We start from the raw sequence: 24,545 nt of genomic DNA, 5'->3' as shown, positions 1-24,545 counted from the left end.
ATGTAGTCCTGTGGAACGGCTTGCCATGCCATTTCCACCTGGCGCCTCAGTTGGACCAGCGTTCGTGCTGGACGTGCAGACCGCGTGAGACGACGCTTCATCCAGTCCCAAACATGCCCAATGGGGGACAGATCCGGAGATCTTGCTGGCCAGGGTAGTTGACTTACACCTTCTAGAGCACGTTGGGTGGCACGGGATACATGCGGACGTGCATTGTCCTGTTGGAACAGCAAGTTCCCTTGCCGGTCTAGGAATGGTAGAACGATGGGTTCGATGACAGTTTGGATGTACCATGCACTATTCAGTGTCCCCTCGACGATCACCAGTGGTGTACGGCCAGTGTAGGAGATCGCTCCCCACACCATGATGCCGGGTGTTGGCCCTGTGTGCCTCGGTCGTATGCAGTCCTGATTGTGGCGCTCACCTGCACGGCGCCAAACACGCATACGACCATCATTGGCACCAAGGCAGAAGCGACTCTCATCGCTGAAGACGACACGTCTCCATTCGTCCCTCCATTCACGCCTGTCGCGACACCACTAGAGGCGGGCTGCACGATGTTGGGGCGTGAGCGGAAGACGGCCTAACGGTGTGCGGGACCGTAGCCCAGCTTCATGGAGACGGTTGCGAATGGTCCTCGCCGATACACCAGGAGCAACAGTGTCCCTAATTTGCTGGGAAGTGGCGGTGCGGTCCCCTACGGCACTGCGTAGGATCCTACGGTCTTGGCGTGCATCCGTGCGTCGCTGCGGTCCGATCCCAGGTCGACGGGCACGTGCACCTTCCGCCGACCACTGGCGACAACATCGATGTACTGTGGAGACCTCACGCCCCACGTGTTGAGCAATTCGGCGGTACGTCCACCCGGCCTCCCGCATGCCCACTATACGCCCTCGCTCAAAGTCCGTCAACTGCACATACGGTTCACGTCCACGCTGTCGCGGCATGCTACCAGTGTTAAAGACTGCGATGGAGCTCCGTATGCCACGGCAAACTGGCTGACACTGACGGCGGCGGTGCACAAATGCTGCGCAGCTAGCGCCATTCGACGGCCAACACCGCGGTTCCTGGTGTGTCCGCTGTGCCGTGCGTGTGATCATTGCTTGTACAGCCCTCTCGCAGTGTCCGGAGCAAGTATGGTGGGTCTGACACACCGGTGCCAATGTGTTCTTTTTTCCATTTCCAGGAGTGTAGTACTCCAAAAGACGACAAACAAGCGTAGTGTAGGAAGTCTGTTTAGTAGATATGTTGCATCTTCTAAGTGTTCTGTCAATAAAATGCAGTCTTGGGTTCGCCTTTCCCACAGCATCTTCTGTGTCTTGTTTCCAATGTTGTCCGTAATTGTAATTCCTAGGTACTTAGTTGAATTTACGGCTTTTAGATTTGATTCATTTATCGTGTAACTCAAGTGTAAAGTATTCCTTTTAGCAATCGTGTGGATGACCTCACACATTTTGTTATTTAGGGTCAACTGCCAATTTTCGCACCATTGTTGTTGTTGTGGTCTTCAGTCCTGAGACTGGTTTGATGCAGCTCTCCGTGCTACTCTATCCTGTGCAAGCTTCTTCATCTCCCAGTACCTACTGCAACCTACATCCTTCTGAATCTGTTTAGTGTATTCATCTCTTGGTCTCCCTCTACGATTTTTACCCTCCACGCTGCCCTCCAAAACTTAATTGGTGATCCCTTGATGTCTCAGAACATGTCCTACCAACCGTTCCTTCTTAGAGTCAAGTTGTGCCACAAACTCCTCTTCTCCCCAATCCTGCTAAGTACCTCCTCATTAGTTATATGATCTACCCATCTAATCTTCAGCATTCTTCTGTAGCACCACATTTCGAAAGCTTCTATTCTCTTCTTGTCGAAACTAGTTATCGTCCATGTTTCACTTCCATACATGGCTACGCTCCATACAAATACTTTCAGAAACGACTTCCTGACGCTTAAATCTATACTCGATGTTAGCAAATTTCTCTTCTTCAGAAACGCTTTCCTTGCCATTGCCAGTCTACATTTTATATCCTCTCTACTTCGACTATCATCAGTTATTTTGCTCCCCAAATAGCAAAACTCCTTTACTACTTTAAGTGTCTCATTTCCTAATCTAATTCCCTCAGCATCACCCGACTTAATTCGACTACATTCCATTATCCTCGTTTTGCTTTTGTTGATGTTCGTCTTATACCTTCCTTTCATGACACTGTCCATTCCGTTCAACTGCTCTTCCAAGTCCTTTGCTGTCTCTGACAGAATTACAATGTCATCGGCGAACCTCAAAGTTTTTATTTCTTCTCCATGGATTTTAATACCTACTCCGAATTTTTCTTTTGTTTCCTTCACTGCTTGCTCAATATACAGATTGAATAACATCGGGGATAGGCTACAACCCTGTCTCACTCCCTTCCCAACCACTGCTTCCCTTTCATGTCCCTCGACTCTTATAACTGCCGTCTGATTTCTGTACCTTTTCTAAATCGTTTGGCAATTTGTTTTCATCTTCTGATGACTTTACTAGGCGATAAGCAACAGCATCAACTGCAAAGAAGCTGAGATGGCCGCTCTGATTGTGTCCTAAACCGTTTGTACAGATAAGGAACAGCAGAGAACCTATAACTCTACTTTGTGGAACGCCAGAAACCACTTTTGGTTTACTCGATGACTTACCATCAATTACTACGAACTGTGACCTCACTAACAGGAAACTACGAATCCAGTGGCATAACTGAGACAATATTTCGTAAGCACGCTATTTGATTACAAACCGCTTGTGAGGGATGGTGTCAAAAGCCATCTGGAAATCTAGAAATATGGAATGAATTTGAAACCCTTTGTCGATAGCACTCAACACTTGGTGTGACTATAGAGCTAGTTGTGTTTGACAAGAACGATATTTTGTAAATCCGTGTTGACTATGTGTCAACAGACCATTTTCATCGAGGTAATTCATAATGTTCGAACACAATATATGTTCCAAATCCTCCTGCATATCAACGTTAATTATATGGGCTTGAAATTTAGTGGATTACTCCTATTGCCTTTCTTAAGTATTGGTGTCACCAGTGCAACTTTCCAGCCTCTGTTTACGGATTATTCGTCGAGCGGGCGCTTCTATATAGTTGTTCAGTACGGAGCTATTGCATCATAATACTCTGAGAGGAACCTAATTGGTGTACTGTCTGGACAGGAAGACTTGCTTTTAATAAGTCACTAAATTGACTACCCGAGGACATCTACTTCTGAGTTACTCATGTTGGCTGCTGATCTTGATTCGAATTTTTGAACACTTTGGTGAAGAAATTCTGGAAGGCTGTGTTAAATAACTCTGTTTAAGCAGCACTATTATCAACAGTATTTCCAACGCTATTGTGGATTACAGGCGAATGCGAAATGTTTCGTTCATCATGGCCGCGGCCGACTTTGCGTTATATCGTCGTGAAATAGTTTTATATATTCTGTTTACACGTCCATTAGAGCTATACAGGGTGAGTCACCTAACATTACCGCTGGATATATTTCGCAAACCACATCAAATACTGACGAATCGATTCCACAGACCGAACGTGAGGAGAGGGGCTAGTGTAATTGGTTAATACAAACCATAAAAAAATGCACGGAAGTATGTATTTTAACACAAACCTACGTTTTTTTAAATGGAACCCCGTTAGTTTTGTTAGCACATCTGAACATATAAACAAATACGTAATCAGTGCCGTTTGTTGCATTGTAAAATGTTAATTACATCCGGAGATATTGTAAGCTGAATTTGACGCTTGAGTACCGCTCCTCCGCTGTTCGATCTTGTGTATCGGAGAGCACCGAATTACGTAGGGATGCAAAGGGAACGGTGATGGACCTTAGGTACAGAAGAGACTGGAATAGCGCATTGCGTCCGCATGCTAACACATTTTTATTGGTCTTTTTCACTGACACACACGTACATTGCCATGAGGGGTGAGGTTCACGTACACACGTGGTTTCCAATTACAGAGTGGAATAGAGTGTGTCCCGACATGTCAGGCCAATAGATGTTCAATGTGGTGGCCATCATTTGCTGCACACAATTGCCATCTCTGGCGCAATGAATGTCGTACATGCCGCAGTACATCTGGTGTAATGTCGCCGCAGGCTGCCACAATACGTTGTTTCATATCCTCTGGGGTTGTAGGCACATCACGGTACACATTCTCCTTTAACGTACCCCACCGAAAGAAGTCCAGAGGTGTAAGATCAGGAGAATGGGCTGGCCAATTTATGCGTCCTCCACGTCCTATGAAACGCCCGTCGAACATCCTGTCAAGGGTCAGCCTAGTGTTAATTGCGGAATGTGCAGGTGCACCATCATGTTGATACCACATACGTCGACGCGTTTCTAGTGGGACACACTCTATTCCACTTCGTAATTGAAAACGGAAACCACGTGTGTACGTTTACCTCATCCCTCATGGTAATGTACATGTACGTCAGTGAAAAAGACCAATAAAAAGGTGTTAGCACGTGGACGTAATGTGCTGTTCCAGTCTCTTCTGTACCTAATGTCCATCACCGTTCCCTTTGGATCCCTACGTAATTCGGTGCTCTCCGATACACACGATCGAACAGCGGAGGAGTGGTACTCAAGCGTAAACTTCAGGTTACAATATCTCCGGATATAATTAACATTTTACACTGCAACAAACGGCACTGATTACGTATTTGTTTATATGTTCAGATGTGCTAACAAAACTAACGGTGTTCCATTTAAAAAAACGTAGGTTTGTGTTAAAAAACCTACTTCCGTGCATTTTTTTATGGTTTGTATTAACCAATTACACTCGTCCCTCTCCTCACGTTCGGTCTGTGGAATCGATTCGTCAGTATTTGATGTGGTTTACGAAATATATCCAGCGGTAACGTTAGGTGACTCACCCTGTATATTTTAGTTTTGGTAATAAGAAAACCTGTATCTGTATGAAGTGATCCCTGGATTAATAAATAACTAGATAAAATAAAACTTCGGAGGTAATGCAGTAGGAATGATACAGATTACTTCACGATATTTTCAGCTACATGTTTCGTTCAGCCAGTCCTGTATGTAAATATTGGAGGGGGAGGCGCTGGGACAGGTCACTGATAACAGCGATCACTTAAGGATATGTCCATAAAACTGTCAACCAGAATAGTCCGTATGTGGAAGGAATGTTGATTCTATGATGTTACGGTTACAGAAGGATGCGAATCCCACAATGTAATCGCTGGTGGCATGCCGCGTTGCGGATTATTCGCTTGTGGGTTACTTGTTCACGTGCATACTTCGAACACTTTCGAACAAATATGATATGAAACCAGAAAGATCCGTACCTAAAGACTGGAAAATTGCTCAAGTCACATCAATACCCAAAAAGGGAAATAGGAGTAATCCGCTGAATTACAGGCCTATATCACTAACGTCGATTTGCAGCAGGGTTTTGGAACATATACTGTATTCGAACATGATGAAGTACCTCGAAGAAGACGATTTATTGACACATAGTCAGCACGGATTCAGAAAATATCGTTCTTGTGAAACACAACTAGCTCTTTATACTCATGAAGTAATAAGTGCTATCGACAGGGGATGTCAAATTGATTCCATATTTTCAGATTTTCAGAAGGCTTTCGACATTGTTCCTCACAAGCGTCTTCTAGCCAAACTGCGTGCCTACGGAGAATCGCCTCAGTTGTGCGACTGGATTCGTGATTTTCTGTCAGAAAGGTCACAGTTCGTAGTAATAGACGGAAAGTAATAGAGTAAAACAGAAGTAATATCTGGCGTTCCCCAAGGAAGTGTTATAGGCCCTCTATTGTTCCTGACCTGTATTAACGAGATAGGAGACAATCTGAGTAGCGGTCTTAGATTGTTTGGAGCTGATGCTGTCATTTACCGTCTTGTAAAGTCATGAGATGATCAAAACGACTTGCAAAATGATTTAGATAAGATATATATATATGGTGAGAAAAGTGGCAATTGACCCTGAATAAAGAAATGTGTGAAGTTGTTCACATGAGTACTAAAAGAAACCAGCTAAATTTCGATTACGCGATAAGTCACACAAATCTGAAGACTGTAAATTCAGCTAAATACTTAGGGATTACAATTACCAATAACCTAAATTGGAACGATGACATAGATAATGTCGTGTGTAGAGGAAACCAAAGACTGCAGTTCATTGGCAGAACACTTAGAATGTGCAACAGGTCTACTAAAGAGACTGCTTACGCCACGCTTGTCCGCGCTATCCTGGAGTATTGCTGTGCGATGTGGGATCTGCATCAGGTGGGACTGACGGATAACTTCGAAAAAGTACAAAGTAGGGCAGCTCGTTTTGTATTATCGCGAAATAGGTGAGATAGTGTCACAGACATGATACGTGAATTGGAGTGACAATCATTAAAACAAAGGCGTTTTTCGTTGCGACGGGATCTTCTCATGAAATTTCAATAACCAGTTTTCTCCTTCGATTGCGAAAACATTCTGTTGGCACCCACATACACTCCTGGAAATGGAAAAAAGAACACATTGACACCGGTGTGTCAGACCCACCATACTTGCTCCGGACACTGCGAGAGGGCTGTACAAGCAATGATCACACACACGGCACAGCGGACACACCAGGAACCGCGGTGTTGGCCGTTGAATGGCGCTAGCTGCGCAGCATTTGTGCACCGCCGCCGTCAGTGTCAGCCAGTTTGCCGTGGCATACGGAGCTCCATCGCAATCTTTAACACTGGTAGCATGCCGCGACAGCGTGGACGTGAACCGTATGTGCAGTTGACGGACTTTGAGCGAGGGCGTATAGTGGGCATGCGGGAGGCCGGGTGGACGTACCGCCGAATTGCTCAACACGTGGGGCGTGAGGTCTCCACAGTACATCGATGTTGTCGCCAGTGGTCGGCGGAAGGTGCACGTGCCCGTCGACCTGGGACCGGACCGCAGCGACGCACGGATGCACGCCAAGACCGTAGGATCATACGCAGTGCAGTAGGGGACCGCACCGCCACTTCCCAGCAAATTAGGGACACTGTTGCTCCTGGGGTATCGGCGAGGACCCTTCGCAACCGTCTCCATGAAGCTGGGCTACGGTCCCGCACACCGTTAGGCCGTCTTCCTCTCACGCCCCAACATCGTGCAGCCCGCCTCCAGTGGTGTCGCGACAGGCGTGAATGGAGGGACGAATGGAGACGTGTCGTCTTCAGCGATGAGAGTCGCTTCTGCCTTGGTGCCAATGATGGTCGTATGCGTGTTTAGCGCCGTGCAGGTGAGCGCCACAATCAGGACTGCATACGACCGAGGCACACAGGGCCAACACCCGGCATCATGGTGTGGGGAGCGATCTCCTACACTGGCCGTACACCACTGGTGATCGTCGAGGGGACACTGAATAGTGCACGGTACATCCAAACCGTCATCGAACCCATCGTTCTACCATTCCTAGACCGGCAAGGGAACTTGCTGTTCCAACAGGACAATGCACGTCCGCATGTATCCCGTGCCACCCAACGTGCTCTAGAAGGTGTAAGTCAACTACCCAGGCCAGCAAGATCTCCGGATCTGTCCCCCATTGAGCATGTTTGGGATTGGATGAAGCGTCGTCTCACGCGGTCTGCACGTCCAGCACGAACGCTGGTTCAACTGAGGCGCCAGGTGGAAATGGCATGGCAAGCCGTTCCACAGGACTACATCCAGCATCTCTACGATCGTCTCCATGGGAGAATAGCAGCCTGCATTGCTGCGAAAGGTGGATATACACTGTACTAGTGCCGACATTGTGCATGCTCTGTTGCCTGTGTCTATGTGCCTGTGGTTCTGTCAGTGTGATCATGTGATGTTTCTGACCCCAGGAATGTGTCAATAAAGTTTCCCCTTCCTGGGACAATGAATTCACGGTGTTCTTATTTCAATTTCCAGGAGTGTACATAGGGAGAAATGATCATCACGGTAAAATAAGAGAAATCAGGGCTCGCACAGAAAAATTTAAGAGCTCGTTCTTCCCGCGTGCCGTTCGAGAGTGGAACGGTAGAGAGACAGCATGAAGGTGGTTCATTGAAGCCTCTGCCAGGCACTTTATTGTGAATAGCCGAGTAATAACGTAGATGTAGAAGAAGCCTGTTATAATTAGAAGAAACAGAGGGGTTCAGAAAAATGTAGACACTCTTTGATAGTATTAATGGAACAAAATGACATATCGTTAAAATTCTTGCACGGGGGGGAGGTTGTTTTGTGTGTTCAAAGTGACGTCCGTTAGCAGCCAAACAACGTCGATGCCGCTGACATGTTGACCGAACTACGGCTGTCATTGTTGGCGGTTCGAGAGTCGCACAGGACGCCTCGATGCTTTCTCGTAGCTCATTCAGTGTAGCTGGCTTCCGTTGATAAACTTCATTTTTCAAGGTCCCCCAACAGTATAAGCGAAGAGGTGTAAGGTCTGGAGACCGTGTTGGGTACTCAACAGCTCCTCTACGGGCCTATCCGTCATCCACACAGATTTTCATCTAAGTATGCTGTGTTCATGTCTGTGGTAGTGATGCAGAGCGGAATCTTGCTGTAGGTAAAAATCTTTCACCTCCTAACACCTCTCAGATGGCAGGTAAAATCGATGTTTGCAGCACATGAAGATACACCTGCCAGTTACGGTACCATCAAGGAAGGGTGGGCCAGCAAACTGTGGGATGACAGACCACACTACACACTAACGCATGGTAGGTTAACGTGTTTGTCCATGTGACTGTGAGGATTTTCAGGAGCCCAGTATACGAAGTTGTGGCGTTTTCCAGTACCGTTCAGTTTGAATTGCGCCTCGTCAGGCCAGATAATCATCCGTGTGATCCGTTCACTCTCGCGAAGCATGCCTTCAAACCACTTGCAGTACTCCGTCCTTGGATCCGAGTCTTTCTCTGCCACAGCGTGCAGCGACCCCGGAATGTACACATTCCACGTTGCAACTTTCAGACTATGTCGTTTTGTTCCAAAGATATTAACTATCAAAGAGCGTTTACATTTATCTGGAACTCTTAATATTTTCATTAGAACACAAATTTCTGTTAATTGATACACAGATGACGAAAAGATTCACGAGAAGCCATACTGGGGTGCGCAAGAACTAGAGTCTGAGAAGTTAAGTGGCACGAATGCGGTGAGGCCAAGTGCGAAGACGTGGCGATCGAGGACTTGGTTATCACATACACCAGGAAATGAAAAGCCTCAACAGATTTTAGAGTATACGTGACCAAATTTGTTTGAATGTCCCGTCGTTGTAACTTTTCAGGTGTGACAAATGTCATCACTAGTAAAATTTAATAACAACAAGGAAGGAGATGGAGGAGACTTTTTTTAATACTTGTCCTCAATTCATTTACTTAATCTCCACAGAAACTGGTTCACTACGAAATATCAGAGAGGATCCTGATGTAGAATTACTGAAGGCGAAAACTGGTATTGCAGCACTACTATTACCTCATAGTTTGTATGTTGATAACATGTATGGTCTGATAAGGTCTCTAACTGTAGGAAGACTGATTATGACACTGCAGGACGAGTCTAACGGAAAACTTCCGCACACCGCAATTTTCATTTGTTACATCAAGACGTTAAGATCACATGATGGCGTACCACTAAGACTGTATGACGTTACCAAAATTCATGTACACTACTGGCCATTAAAATTGCCAAGAAGAAATGCAGATGATAAACGGGTATTCATTGGACAAATACATTATACTAGAACTGACATGTGATTACATTTTCACGCAATTTGGGTCCATAAATCCTGAGAAATCAGTACCCAGAACAACCACCTCTGGCCGTAATAACGACTTTGATACGCTTGGGCATTGAGTCAAACAGAGCTTGGATGGCGTGTAAAGGTACAGCTGCCCAAGCAGCATCAGCACGATACCACAGTTCATCAAGAGTAGTGACTGGCGTATTGTGACGAGCCAGATGCTCGGCCACCATTGACCAGACGTTTTCAGTTGGTGAGAGATTTGGAGAAGGTGCTGGCCGGGGCAGCAGTCGAACGTTTTCTGTATCCAGAAAGGCCCGTACAGGACCTGCAACATGCGGTCGTGCATTATCCTGCTGAAATGTAGGGTTTTGCAGGGATCGAATGAAGGGTAGAGCCACGGGTCGTAACACATCTGAAATGTAACGTCCACTGTTCGAAGTGCCGTCAATGCGAACAAGAGGTGACCGAGACGTGTAACCAATGGCACCCCATACCATCACGCCGAGTGATACGCCAGTATGGCGATGACGAATACACGCTTCCAATGTACGTTCACCGCGATGTCGGCAAATACGGATGTGACCATCACGATGCTGTAAACAGAACCTGTATTCATCCGAAAAAATGACGTTTTGCCATTCGTGCACCCAGGTTCGTCGTTGAGTACACCATCGCAGCGTCAAGGGTAATCGCAGCCATGGTCTCCGAGCTGATAGTCCATGCTGCTGCAAACGCCGTTGAACTGTTCGTGCAGATTGTTGTTGTCTTGCAAACGGCCCCATCTGTTGACTCAGGGATCGAGACGTGGCTGCACGATCCGTTACAGCCAGGCGGATAGGATGCCTGTCATCTTGACTGCTAGTGATACGAGGCCGTTGGGATGCAGCAGGGCGTTCCGTATTACACTCCTGAGCCCACCGATTCCATATTCTGCTAACAGTCAATGGATATCGACCAACACGAGCAGCAATGTCGTGATACGATAAACCGCAATCGCGATAGGCTACAATCCGACCTTTATCAAAGTCGGATACATGATGGTACGCATTTCACCTCGTTATACGAGGCATCACAACAACGTTTCACCAGGCAACGCCAGTCAACTGCTGTTTGTGTATGAGAAATCGGTTGGAAACTTTCCTCATGTCAGCATGTTGTAGGTGTCGCCACCGGCGCCAACATTGTGTGAAAGCTCTGAAAAGCTAATCATTTGCATATCACAGCATCTTCTTCCTGTCGGTTAAATTTCGCGTCTTTAGCACATCTTCGTGGTGTAGCAATTTTAATGGCCAGTAGTGTAGATGGTCTAGTTTTATTATGGCTAATTGTATGCATCACTGATGCTCCTACGTACGATTCGGTCAACCATCTTGCTCCCTTTGACTGTTGGTGGGAAAAGGTTAAAACGTATGTGTAATTCGCCAAATACCGTCAACAGACCTGCGAGTCTGCGTCCAAACAGTTCGAACTGTTCAGTTAGCATATTTAACGAAGGTCACTCTCGTAGACCCTTTGGAGCAATTGATAATACGTTAAAGGTAGACATGATTACTTTTCTTAGCATGCTCTTTCCTCACTCAATTTTATTTTTTGGACAAAGAATATTTTTTTTTTTTTTTTTTTTTTTTTTTTTTTTTTTTTTTTTTTGTTGTTGTAAGAACGACGGGCGTTTGCAACAGTAAGCATGTGTATCCCTTGTTGGCCAACTCTTGTGGGGGACGTTGAGGAGAGAGTGCTTGAATCACTGGCCATTAAACCAACTGTATTTTTTACTATGTGGACGATACCTTCGAAGTATGGCTACATTGAGATGATAAATTAACAGACATTTCCATGCGTAGTCCTAAGGTCATCTAGTTCACAATACAAAGAGAGAGTGATCGTCGACTGCCTTTCCTTTATGCTTTTGTTCCATGGAAGAATGACGGTTCGCTGGCGCATTCACTTAATCGTAAGCCCACTCATGCTCATCTGTATTTAAAATTGTGGGGTTCTCATTATCATAGCAAAATATGAATGTGCTTCAAACACTTGCACGCAGAACTCACACCCTGAAAGATCCAGATAGTTCGCCTTAAAAGCTGGCTCACATAATGACCGTGGGCAGGGAAAATGGATATTCTACCTAACAGATTAATGGGCGCCATCGGTCGAAACCTTGGACGAGGATGTGAATTATACACAGAGCACATCGACAAAATCTCTATTTTTCTTTCTTGTCCTGGCAATATTTTGCTGAATATAATAAGAACTCTCTGTAAATTTCAGATGAAAGTGTTTTCCGACCATTATCTGAGACTGTCCACCTTCTACAATCAGCGAATGTAGTTGTGGAAGCCTGTAATTTACTAAGAACCATGCCAATATGGTATGGCCAGACACTGGGCACTACCAAAAGTCAACGCTATACTCGCCTTTCGCCACCAGACAAGTTTGCTATTGCTGGACAATGTACCTCCACTGCACATTCAAAGGAGTTTGATAATTGTTGTGTACATAGTTCCGCGTAGTCAGCGCGTACACAACTTTCCCACTAGAGCGCGCCCCGCTAAGTACAACAGCACAGGCGCATCGCTCGTCTGTCTCCGCACTACGAGATGGCGCTGCCTTAGAGACGGACCAAATTCTGCTTCCGTCGTTCCGTGTATTAATATGATTAATATGTAACACAGCCAATGAGATTACTGCTAACGTAGAACCTTTTCTCCTCGCGGATCACACTCGCACAGTAATACCTGAATGCTCGAGGTATTATAATGAGTGTACAGACCTCCGATTAGTCAGTCTGCATTTGTCTGCGTTAGTCTGCATTAGTCTGCATTTGTCTGTACCAGTCTATAGTCAAGTTTCAGTCTGCGCCTTATAAGATTATCATATTCCTGTACATAGCCATTAAGAGAAATGAATAGACACTTTGTCAAGTATCAGAGATATGTGAGAATAAGATTAACGTACCAAGACCAAGGAAACTTCAGATTGTCAATTGTAAACAGCATCCACAATCAAGTTACGTAATGTCTATGCTTTTTATTATTTTAATAAATGTGTGCGAAAATTAATCAAGTTCTGTTTAAAGTTGGTCACCGTCAATCTGCTACTCTAAGTGTACAAGTGGCATTTCTATCGTCTGACCTAACGGCAGAAGATAAACACGCCACGATAAGACCACGAGACATATTGCTGACACTCGCCTACTTCGTTAGAGCCACGGATGTGGCAAACAGCAGAGCTGCGGGAAGCTGGGTTCTCGGACTTCACCAGCGAGGCCGCTGCCGCCGGCTGGTATGGCTTCGCTGTCAGCACGATCGCGTGTCTTGCGCGGAATACTCACTGCCCGCTAATGAACTGTGGTTCGGAGGACCTCTTTGCCATTCTTCGTCTGTTTCCGCCTGAGGGTGACTGTAAGGCCCTCCCAGCCGAAATATCGTCGTATGTAGTTAACGACTGTCAGCAAGTTCGAAACTTTTTTAACGTTCATTTGGCCTGGAAAATTTTAAAATTCACCAGGATGGGACACGTGGACCAGTTCTGGCAATGAATGTTGTAATGCAATTTTTGAGACGGGCGGACATAACTTAGGACAGTTGCTACGAGCATAAGTTGCCGTTGTAAGGTGAAGCTGTTTATGTCAGCACAAAATTAAACATTCGCTTCCTACCAGTAGCCGCTTGGCTCACGGTTCTCAGCTTAGGACTACCTGCGATCGGTGTTGTTTTAGGTCACGTTACTTATGGGGACTTGGATGTCGCGAGGGCCCAAAAAATGGATTTCTTTAAGTTAATGAAATTCTGTGATTCTTCCTGATTCTAAAAATATATACTTTATGTATAATACTTCATCATTTTTGTGTTTGAATGCCTTTCTAAAGCTGATGCGGTGCGTGAATATCTAGCTGTCACATTAATGTCAAACACAATACTCTGGATACAATACCTCGTTATTTACACTAGTGGCCATTAAAATTACTACACCACGAAGATGACGTGCTACAGACGCGAAATGTAACCGACAGGAAGAAGATGCTGTGATATGCAAATGATTAGATTTTCAGAGCATGCACACAAGGTTGGCGCCGGTAGCGACACCTACAACGTGCTGATATGAGGAAAGTTTCCAACCGATTTCTCATACACAAACAGCAGTTGACCGGCGTTGCCTGGTGAAACGTTGTTGTCATGCCTCGTGTAACGAGGTGAAATGCGAACCATCACGTATCCGACTTTGATAAAGGTCGGATTGTTTATCGTATCGCGACATTGCTGCTCGCGTTGGTCGAGATCCATTGACTGTTAGCAGAATATGGAATCGGTGGGCTCAGGAGTGTAATACGGAACGCCGGGCTGCATCCCAATGGCCTCATATCACTAACAGTCAGGATGACAAGCATCTTATCCGCCTGACTGTAACGGATCGTGCAGCCGCGTCTCGATCCCTGAGTCAACAGATGGGGCCGTTTGCAAGACAACAACAATCTGCACGAACAATTCGACGGCGTTTGCAGCAGCATGGACATCAGCTCGGAGACCATGGCTGCGATTACCGTTGACGCTGCGATGGTGTACTCAACGACGAACCTGGGTGCACGAATGGCAAAACGTCATTTTTTCGGATGAATACAGGTTCTGTTTACAGCATCGAGATGATCACATCCGTGTTTGCCGACATCACGGTGAACGTACATTGGAAGCGTGTATTCGTCATCGCCATACTGGCGTCTCACCCGGCGTGATGGTATGGGGTGCCATTGGTTACACGTCTCGGTCACCTCTTGTTCGCATTGACGGCACTTTGAACAGTGGACGTTACATTTCAGATGTGTTACGACCCGTGGCTCTACCCTTCATTCGATCCCTGCAAAACCCTACATTTCAGCAGGATAATGCACGACCGCATGTTGCAGGTCCTGTACGGGCCTTTCTGGATACAGAAAACGTTCGACTGCTGCCCTGGCCAGCACCTTCTCCAAATCCCTCACCAATTGAAAACGTCTGGTCAATGGTGGCCGAGCAACTGGCTCGTCACAATACGCCAGTCACTACTCTTGATGAACTGTGGTATCGTGCTGATGCTGCTTGGGCAGCTGTACCTGTACACGCCATCCAAGCTCTGTTTGACTCAATGCCCAAGCGTATCAAAGTCGCTATTACGGCCAGAGGTGGTTGTTCTGGGTACTGATTTCTCAGGATCTATGCACCCAAATTGCGTGAAAATGTAATCACATGTCAGTTCTAGTATAATATATTTGTCCAATGAATACCCGTTAATCATCTGCATTTCTTCTTGGTGTAGCAACTTTAATGGCCAGTACTGTATATGAATTTTGGTAACGTTATACAGTCTTAGTGGTACGCCATCATGTGGTCTTAACGTCTTGATGTAACATAGAGGTCACAATATTATTTGGTTAACATATCATTCCAAAGTTTTTGAGATATTAAATATTAAAATATTAGTACAAACTACGGACCATGACGTGCAGCTTCCCTTCAGCTATTTTTACCTCTATTTAAATCCAGGGGGAACAGGGCGGAAAGCACTATTATTGACATATATGTCACCGTCATGGTCTATACCATGGCTCGTGGGGGGTAAATATTTTCGTGTAGACGTAATGTACTCGTTAGATGCAAGTGTTAACAGAAGCCGATGGCAAAATATCAAATTCCCTATTTTTATAGACCCGAATGCTGTATTCATGTTAACAATTCCATCCACAAAGGATGTAGAACAGCGCAAGAGCAAGAAAACTAATTTACAGCAGTGAGATCACGTAAATTTTCAAAGCACGGTAATAAGACACAGGACCCGATCGATAATTCATGTGTTGTATATTTTACCTGTTACTGTGAAAGAAGTATGAGCAAGTGTATAACCCATCTCAAACGGGGAATACAGTTAATACGAGTACGTTCAAATCGTTTTCACAAATATTGTTTTCTGTTTTACTTGCCCAAGTGTGTGGCACTGGAAGACGGTCGCTTGGTAGGTCTTTTCTTAACACTAAATGATTCTTCAACCTCAATGAGAAAGATAATAATGGTAGAAACCATAGAGCTACGTATTTTGTTGTATATTTTAGCGTAAGCTTAAAGAAACACTTCTAGAGCTAAAGGCTGTTATATATACACATACGTATGTACTTACTTGATTCCGGCAACATCAGATATTGACAAACTGCCCCAGAATCTGCAAAAGAAAGTACGCTCGTTTAATGATAGCAGAGAAACCACAAATCATTGTGTTGGAGGTAAATAGCGCTCTCAGAGAACTTATCGGAGAGATTGTCCAATGCACATATAAAAGGGTGATCATTAATAAAACCGACGAACTGCAGGGACGGACTCCTGGCTAAGAATGGTGGAAAAATCGTCCTACCAACATGTGTCCGGAAATGCACTGTCGCCACAGTAGATGGCACTGACCATGTACCGCGTGTTCCTTGCTTATTGCAGGCTGTGTGGTTGACACCGCGTACTGTAAGCAGCAAAATGGCCCGGTATTGATGTCGGGAACAAGCCGAAATGGTGTTTGTGTACTGGCAAGCAGATGGAAATGGTCGAGAGGCAGCATTGCTATACCAAAACAAGTACACTCACAGACCCAAGCCACATAATACAACATTTCAAGCCATATTTGGGCGTCTGTCTGAAAGGGCCCATGATCACACGAACGCCGAAAAACTGCTTCAGACGTTGGGTGATCAGGTTGCTGTCTGCACAGATTTAAAAAGAAACTGTAAAGTTGAAGAAAAATCTAACCATGTACTGTAACGCCATCCTGTGTTTGCCCTTTCTTATACTCCCTTTCTGTTCTATCGCCCTTCTGCATCTCCGTCTACATCCATACTTGGCTTGGCAGAGGGTGTTTGTGTGGTATCAACATTTCCCCCGCTTCCTGTTCCTGTGATGAATGTTTCGCGGGAAGAAATAGTGTTTTGTAATCCTCCCTATGAACTGGTAACACCCTAGTTTTTCCTTCATAGTCTTTTCCGAAGAACCACATAGGAGAAAGTAAAATATTGGTTTACTCTTCTAGGGACGTACGCTCTCGGAACTAACAGTAAACTACACATCGAGATGTGGAGCGCCTCTTTTGCTGTGTCTGCCACTGCATGTGGCTGAGAATCTCGGTAACGTTTTCGTGCTTACTGAACAAGGTACGGATACCAGACCAACGAGCAATATCCAAGCAATGATCGATGAAGTACACTGCCTGAGTATTCTTCCAGTCAGTCTGAAACTGTCATCTAACTTACCTTCGAAAGGTTTTATGTGATCTTTAGTAGTAGGACAAAGTTTGTGTAGCCCCACTCTGCATTGTTGCCAGATTTATTCAAGATGGCGGATCCAAGATGAAGGCAACAGATGGCAATGTCACAATGACCTCATGATGTGAAGTTCAAATTTTGGCGAGAATATACGTTGATTCGGCTACCTCCACTAACCTAACCCCCTCCCCTGCCTCCCCCTCCTCTCCCCCAGAAAATGGTGGGAAGTTCAAATTTTGGTGGAACAAAGATCACTTGGGCTACCTCCGCTAATCTAAGAAAATGGCAGGAGAAAAGGGCTACCACTACTAACGTAAGTCATCCAACCGCCACCTCTTCCTAGGAATTGGTAGGAAAAGGACTCAGCCTGTGCTGGGCTGCTGGATAGGATGGACATAAGTCTTTATTTTGCTGGCAGTCTTTATTTAAACAATTTGAGGCAGTACCTCCATCCAGTGTGTCCACCATGAGGTCCTGAGTCCAACTGATGTGGTACGCAGTACTGCCACCAGAGGGTGGTTTCATCCCATGGCGGTCTAGGGGGAAAATGGCGGGAAAATGACTCAGCCTACGCTGCGCTACTGGAGAGAGGAAGAAGTGTACTTATTTATTTTGGAACAGTTTATTTATGGATGGATTTCACGTACATTTATTACACTGATAGAATACACTCACACTGACGTGCTTGGGGGACACAACACACAGCGTACAGACCTGCAAACTACTCGTAAATTACTGAAATAATTCAGTACTTCGATGTACAGACATGCAAGATACTCGTAAATTGTCAAAATAATGCATGCAAAAGGCTCTGCCAACATGCTCACAACGCTTAAACAGCTGATAATAATATACTGCACAAACACTCATTGCACATAAAAAAACGCTTTCGAACTATCGTCAACCGCAACATATCAGAGGATCCAATGTGTGCATGTGCCAAAGCCACAGCGAGGCACTGCCGGACAGAGAAATGCAGGGGTGCAAGCCATTTATCTCAGGCTGCCATCACCTACAGCCAGCAGGTGATAGTTGCATCTATTTTTGGGTATACAGTTAGAATTCTTCGAGTGTTCTACTGACGTCACATTCTGTGGAAGTAAGAGCCAAGTCACCCTCTGGATGCGCTCGTGTTTACCATTGCTGGCGCGATGCCTCTCTACCTGCGGTCCAGCAAAGACCTAATTGCCGAGTGACACACCTTCACAGATGCAGCTAAAAGGTTCTCAATGTTATACTGACGTCACAGGTCATGCTATGGAAATCTGTTCCAATGCTTCCCAGAACAGCACAGGGTGCGTTGTTCCTAGCAATGCTAATGGCACATGTGAGCTACGTCTAGCTGTGAATGTGTTTATCTGCCCACCGTTGTTGATGCATTGCTGCAAAATGTTCGCATAGTGGCTTACCATCGCAGGGGCATCTAAAAGGTTGTCAGTTTTATACTGTTGTCACATGGTGATGTAAATAAGAGCTAAGCTGACCTCTTGGAAATTGTAAAGTGTCACACAAATAGTTAACAGTCGCTTTTGTAGGAGGTTTCGCGATGTCTCAGCTTGTCTGCATGGAAATTATTGTCCTAACAGAACCTGTTTACGAAAATAGCCCAGAATAACACCGAATGCATTTCTCCTGATGGTCCTAACGTGGCACCCCGTCCATCAAGTGTTAACCTTCCTGGCGCGCAGTCCGGAACCGCGCGACTGCTACGGTCGCAGGTTCGAATCCTGCCTCGGGCATGGATGTGTGTGATGTCCTTAGGTTAGTTAGGTTCTAGGGGACTGATGACCACAGTAGTTAAGTCCCATAGTGCTCAGAGCCATTTGAACCATTTGTTAACCTTCCTGGAAATCGATAAGTCTTGCTTTCAACAAACGTCTCCAAAACGCAAACGTTCTCACCGCATTACAGAAGGTCCTATGTTTTGGTACGAAGGATGTCTTGTGAATGAATGGAAAATTATGATCGGCTCTTACTGAATTTAGCCTCAAAATTACTGATGCTGATGCAACACACTGTCCACCTTTCTGCAGAGGAGACTTTCAGCGGCAAAACTATTTTGTACAGATCGCCATATTGCACTGACAGTTAAACCCTGCAAAAGTGGCCTAAAGCTCGTCAAATACAGAAAGAGTCTTACTCAATTACACTGCCAGCTTGGTTCCGCCATCTTGTGTAAATTTGGCAACAATGCAGAGTGGGGTCATATGAACTTTGTTCTACTACTAACGTTCCCATCTAAATCACTCCATCGCACTTTCCTAGATGTTTAATGGATGTGATTGCTTCCAGTGATTAGCCAGTTATCATATTTTACAAATACAATTTGCCTATTTGTGCGGAGTATGTTTCGTTATGTTGAGGGTCAACTGCCTCTTTCTGCCCCAACCCTCGAATCTCTGCTGGTCTTCACAGATTTTGCAACTATAATTTTCTAGCATTGCAGTTTCTCTGCGCGCAACGTCATCAGCCACAAAGAGCATCGTAAGGCATCCAACATTAACCACTAGATCATTTATTTACATACCGTGAAAAGTAATGATGTAACAACATTCTGTTTAGTCAAACCAAAGTTACTTTTACGTCTATAGGTTCCTGTCCGTCAAGAATGACATGTCGTATTCTGATTGTTACGACGTATTTCATCCAGAGACGGAGCTGATCTGACATTCCATACGCTGGTACTTTGTATGTAAGGTGTTAGTGCAGAACTGTGCCGAACGGCTTCTGTGTGCCAACGAACACGGCCCCATCCAGGACGCCTCTATTTACTACACTCTGGGTCTTGTAGACGAATCGAGCGAGCTGGGTTTCCATTGCGGAGTACATGTTGAATCCTACAGATGAGACATTCAGTCTCCAGAAACATCACAGTACACGAGCATCAAACGTGTTTGAGAATTTTGCAACAGACTTACGTCATAGATATACGACTGTAGTGTCATGTGTCTGTTCTACGACCTTTCTTGAAAACTGTAATTAAGTGTAACAGAATTACTTTACTTCGCAATCCCTAGCTTGAAAAGATTTATCGCTAGTCAAGTTGTTTTCTATTTCGAACTATGTTCGCCTTTTTTCGATTTACTCTCAATCCATATTTTGTTCACGTTAAAGAATTTATTCCATTCAACTCATGTTGTAACTTTTCTTCATCGTGACTGTGTATAGCAATGTTTTCAGTGAATCTTACCACTGACAAACATTCACTCCGAATTTTAATCCCATTCTTACATATTGCTTTTATTTCCGTCATTTCTTCCTCGATATAAAGATTGAACAGTATGGAAGAAAGATTGCGCTCCTGTTTTACACACTTTCTAAAGGAAGCACTTTAGTCTTGTTCTTCCTGTCTTAATTTTCGCTCTTGGTCCTTGTACATATTCTGTACTACCTATCTTTACCTATACCATTCACTTATTTTTCTGGTAATTTCGAACATCTCGACCCATTTTACATTGTACAGTTCTGTTTCTAGGTCGACAAATTCTATGTATATGCCGTTATTTTTTGAATATTGCTTCCATTATCAAGCGAACGATAGTACTGCCCCATTGGTGTCTTTTCCTTTCCTACACCCAAACTAATCGTCATTTTGCGATACATTATTCTTGCCCACTCCTAGGATGAATGAGATGTTAAGCTGATTAGACAATATTTCCCTCACGTATATGCTCTTCGGGACTGTGTGGATGACATTTTTCAGGAAGTCAGATGATATGTCTCCAGACTAATAGATACTACAGAACAATAGCCTGATAAAATTCCTTCAGGCTTTCAGGTGTGTCAGGTGGTTTAAAACTCATGAGCCCTCTGGCCGAGTGTCCTTTGGCGATTGCCATGTGTTGGCACTCCTGTGATTGTACCATTGTCCTTATATAGTCACGCTACCTGGGGGCTGACAAGAAATACGGCCCCGCAACGAACTTCTGACGTCACAGTAGTCGGCTTGTCTACAAAACTTGGCTCCATGCTTGGCCTACTGGGAATCTATATGTAATTAAAATGGTACCCACTAAAGGTTTTAACCAGGTCATTAGCTATCGAGAGCGTGCATACTTTTAAACATACACTCAATAGTTCTTAAGCTCGTCTGAAATAGTTACTCGCTCCCCGCCAGAAATGGCTACTGGTACTTGTACGACCTGCACTATCACATGCTGTGACGCATGTGCCACAGCCTGTGTTTCTTGTGGTCCTCGCGCTGCATTCTGTGACGTCACTGGTGATCATTTCAGCACCATATATGGTGATGTTTTCACTGCATACATGCGACGGCCTGCTTCAATCTTCCTGCACTCATGTTGCAAGCTCTGCTAGCTACAGACCGCAGTCTTAAAGAGGATACTGTAACAAATATTTATCTCGATCGCTTCTTTTACAACGACATCCGAGAAACCATTAGTCTGTTTACTAACAGATCTCTTGCTGAATGTATTTTGGCGTCCGTTTTTCCAGAGACCGTTCTGCTACTGCTTATTTCTCAGGAAACAGTAGGCAGAAACAGCTTCTGTGCTCTACACAGTGCTTTTCAGCAGCAGGCATAGCCTTTCTCACATATGTCGGTCCACACCCAACTAGTACTTTATATACCCCTGGTACTCTGAGACCTGCATCGTCTTTCATGGGTTTCATGAACTGTCGAATTTTTGCTGGAGGCCTAAAGACCGATTTCATTTTCTGCGTCTTTAAGAAGCGGCCCACTTTTCCTTTCACTGAGCCACAGAACGGCGAAAAGGCAAACTTTTTCGTGTCATCCTTGGGGGCCTTCAGCGTATGCACCACCAAAGAGATTCCTTGCTGATTCTGTCAATTCCCCTACCTGTTTTCCTTGAATACTTCCCGTAAGTGTCTCAGTTTCTTTGCCAAGTTTTCAGAGTCCCAAAGGGCTACTGCTCGATGCTTCAAGATCCTCAGAACAGGACGTTTCTGCATTGGATGATGGTCAGTGGTAGCACGCAGAAATGGGTTTCAGTGTGAACTGAAATTTGTATAGGCAAGCGGTAATAAGGACGGTACTTGCATTTTACAGCACTGACGATACCCACACCATGGTTAAAATCTGGCTAGGTATGGTATAACAGATTATTGACGATGGATTGTTGTGCATTTCAAAATTCAAATAAGAGAACAACACTTTTTAGAAAAAATAATGGTATTCACCATTATCTCTTATATTGAACTCATTCCTCATTAATTCTACCTGGTTTAATCATCATTACTCACATCATAATTATTGCTGTAGAATTTCAGTCATTCATACATTCAAATGGGCACACACGTTTTTTTTTTCATAACCAGAGCCTTCTTTTCATCAGTAAAGAATTGTTGAGTATTAATTACTTAAAATTCTGATAAATCTAATAATCCCAGTGAGATGATGATGATCACTTACCTTCCTGTTCTCTAATGTAAATGGTGCTTTACACAATGGACCTCATTTAGGCTTGGAATAAATTAAGTGTTGTTTCTGTGTTAAATCATTCATTCGAGTGAATGTGTATGTCCATTTGTTTCAAACTCTTTTTTCACTAATTCAATGAACACTTAATGTGCCTCAGGGCGCCTATAAACCTACTGGATCATTTTAATGAACTTTACTGTATTTCACATTCTATCAACAGCGTTCAAGTTCACATTTTTCGATATATCATTATATTTTATTCATATGGTTTTGGTTTACATGTATCCAGCTCCAAAACGAAGCTTTCAAAATCAGTGTACATTACAAATGGTGCAGGCATTGTATGTTTATAAATTAAAAATAACATGCATTCATCTTAAATTGGTACATTTCGAAATGCCTAAATAATTGAACCACCTCCTTCGTGAGTTTTTAGACTATCTTCTGAAGTAAGTGTTGACACCTAATCTGCATATATAATCTTTTCAGCATATCTTTTAGGCTAGTAACAAACTAAATGAGACAAATTTTTAATCTAACCGTACTGAAAGCTGTCATCAGCTTTCATGTAGAACAGATCTTTATTTTCTTTTAATTTTTTTAGCCTTTAAGGGATATGCTACATATTTTACATTATGTGCACATTACATTAATACACATATTAAGTTTACATTCATGTTTATGCGTGTCATCACTTTCAACTTGGTATTCTATTGACACCAGCGTCCTCTCGAATTCTTCCATCAACTGTTCAATTAAAATTTTTACACTTACCATGACTAACTGCATATAATTCTGATACTATCGCCAAAAGAAAACACTTTGGATCATTATTTGTAACATTTACATTTGCTTTGCTATTTTTTTTTTTTTTTAGTTTTTGCTTCATATGGGATGAACCATGAAATGTTGTATTTCATTAATGCCTAGTTGTAATCTTATTATTCTATCTATCATTCATCTTGGTAACCTGTAGTTATACATGTATCATTTGCTATTTTATAGCTACATGCTGAGAATACAAAACTTTCTGTTTCTAATCTCATATTCAAATTGAACTCACAGATCTAGATCAATCTCACTTTCAAATAGCTCTAACCACTAAGGGACTGAACATCTGAGGTCATCAGTCCCCTAGACTTAGAACTACTTAAATCTAACTAACCTAAGGACATCACACACGTTCATGCCCGAGGCAGGATTCGAACCACGTAGTTCCATAGTGAAGCGCCTAGAACCGCTCGGCCACTACGGCTGGCCCACTTCCAATTCATGGAATATTATAGTGTTATCTTTCCTGTGATCATATACTGTACATTTATCTAATGTTATAATTTGTTGTGGAACTATAATTTTGGGGTTATTTTTGATTTCTCAGGTCTGAAATCTACTTGGAAACGCTTTCTTAGTTAAATGATGTTGATGTACATTTGTTTCTGCAGCTTTTCATATAAATCTTCAGCAAATGGAAATGACTGGCCACAAAGGATGAAGTGCATGAGTTCATTATCACGTAATCTGAAAGATTTTGGCTCTTAGCTAGAGCTCTAAGCTCAGTAAACCTCATAGAATGTAGTTTCATTTCGAGAAATGTAAACTATTTTAGTATTACCAGGAGATGGCTGTTTACATTATGGAATGAATACCTGTTTCATCTACCTATCATAAAATATATGTAATTTTTCTCATAAGCTATATCTAATATTCAAATAATTCAGTGGATACAATATGCTATTTAATTTCAGTTATTCTTTTAAAAATTCTAACACATGTACTTTTCTGTCTAACTTATCTTTCATACCTTCATACACAATATTCCAAACTGTCGTAGTTCTACAGTCCTCTCAGCTTATCGTTTTTATATATCTATGTGGTAATGTAAAATGGAAATCATTATTGTGCTCCATAAAGGTCTTTTAATCAATTTTGTGTTAATGATATCTTTAGTTTTAATACACCTTGCATTCCCTCTTTCATTGTCACATAACTCATTCAGTGGTATGTCCTTTTGTGGACAAAGTTTAATTACTAGCTCCATTTGTAAACCAGTAAAATGTTCCAACTTTTGACCTGTAACTTCAGGAATGTTATTATCTCTGGAATTAATGCAGATGATTTAATGTGGTCTGTGCCAAAT

General features: G+C 43.7%; 1 protein-coding gene across 1 annotated transcript in view; it reads right to left on the bottom strand.

Annotated features, from left to right (window-relative positions):
• LOC124551249 overlaps window positions 1–24,545 on the bottom strand; it is a 133,281-nt gene that overhangs the window by 65,218 nt on the left and 43,518 nt on the right. The window contains exon 2 of the mRNA XM_047126245.1: window positions 15,885–15,926. Within this exon, the coding sequence (XP_046982201.1) occupies window positions 15,885–15,926 (42 nt within the window). The remainder of the gene's footprint in view (window positions 1–15,884; window positions 15,927–24,545) is intronic.

This window comes from Schistocerca americana, chromosome 9, assembly GCF_021461395.2.
Source record: "Schistocerca americana isolate TAMUIC-IGC-003095 chromosome 9, iqSchAmer2.1, whole genome shotgun sequence".
Classification (NCBI taxonomy): domain Eukaryota; kingdom Metazoa; phylum Arthropoda; class Insecta; order Orthoptera; family Acrididae; genus Schistocerca; species Schistocerca americana.
The sequence above is the reverse complement of the archived record's forward strand: the minus strand, read 5'-3'. Positions and strand labels throughout refer to the sequence as shown.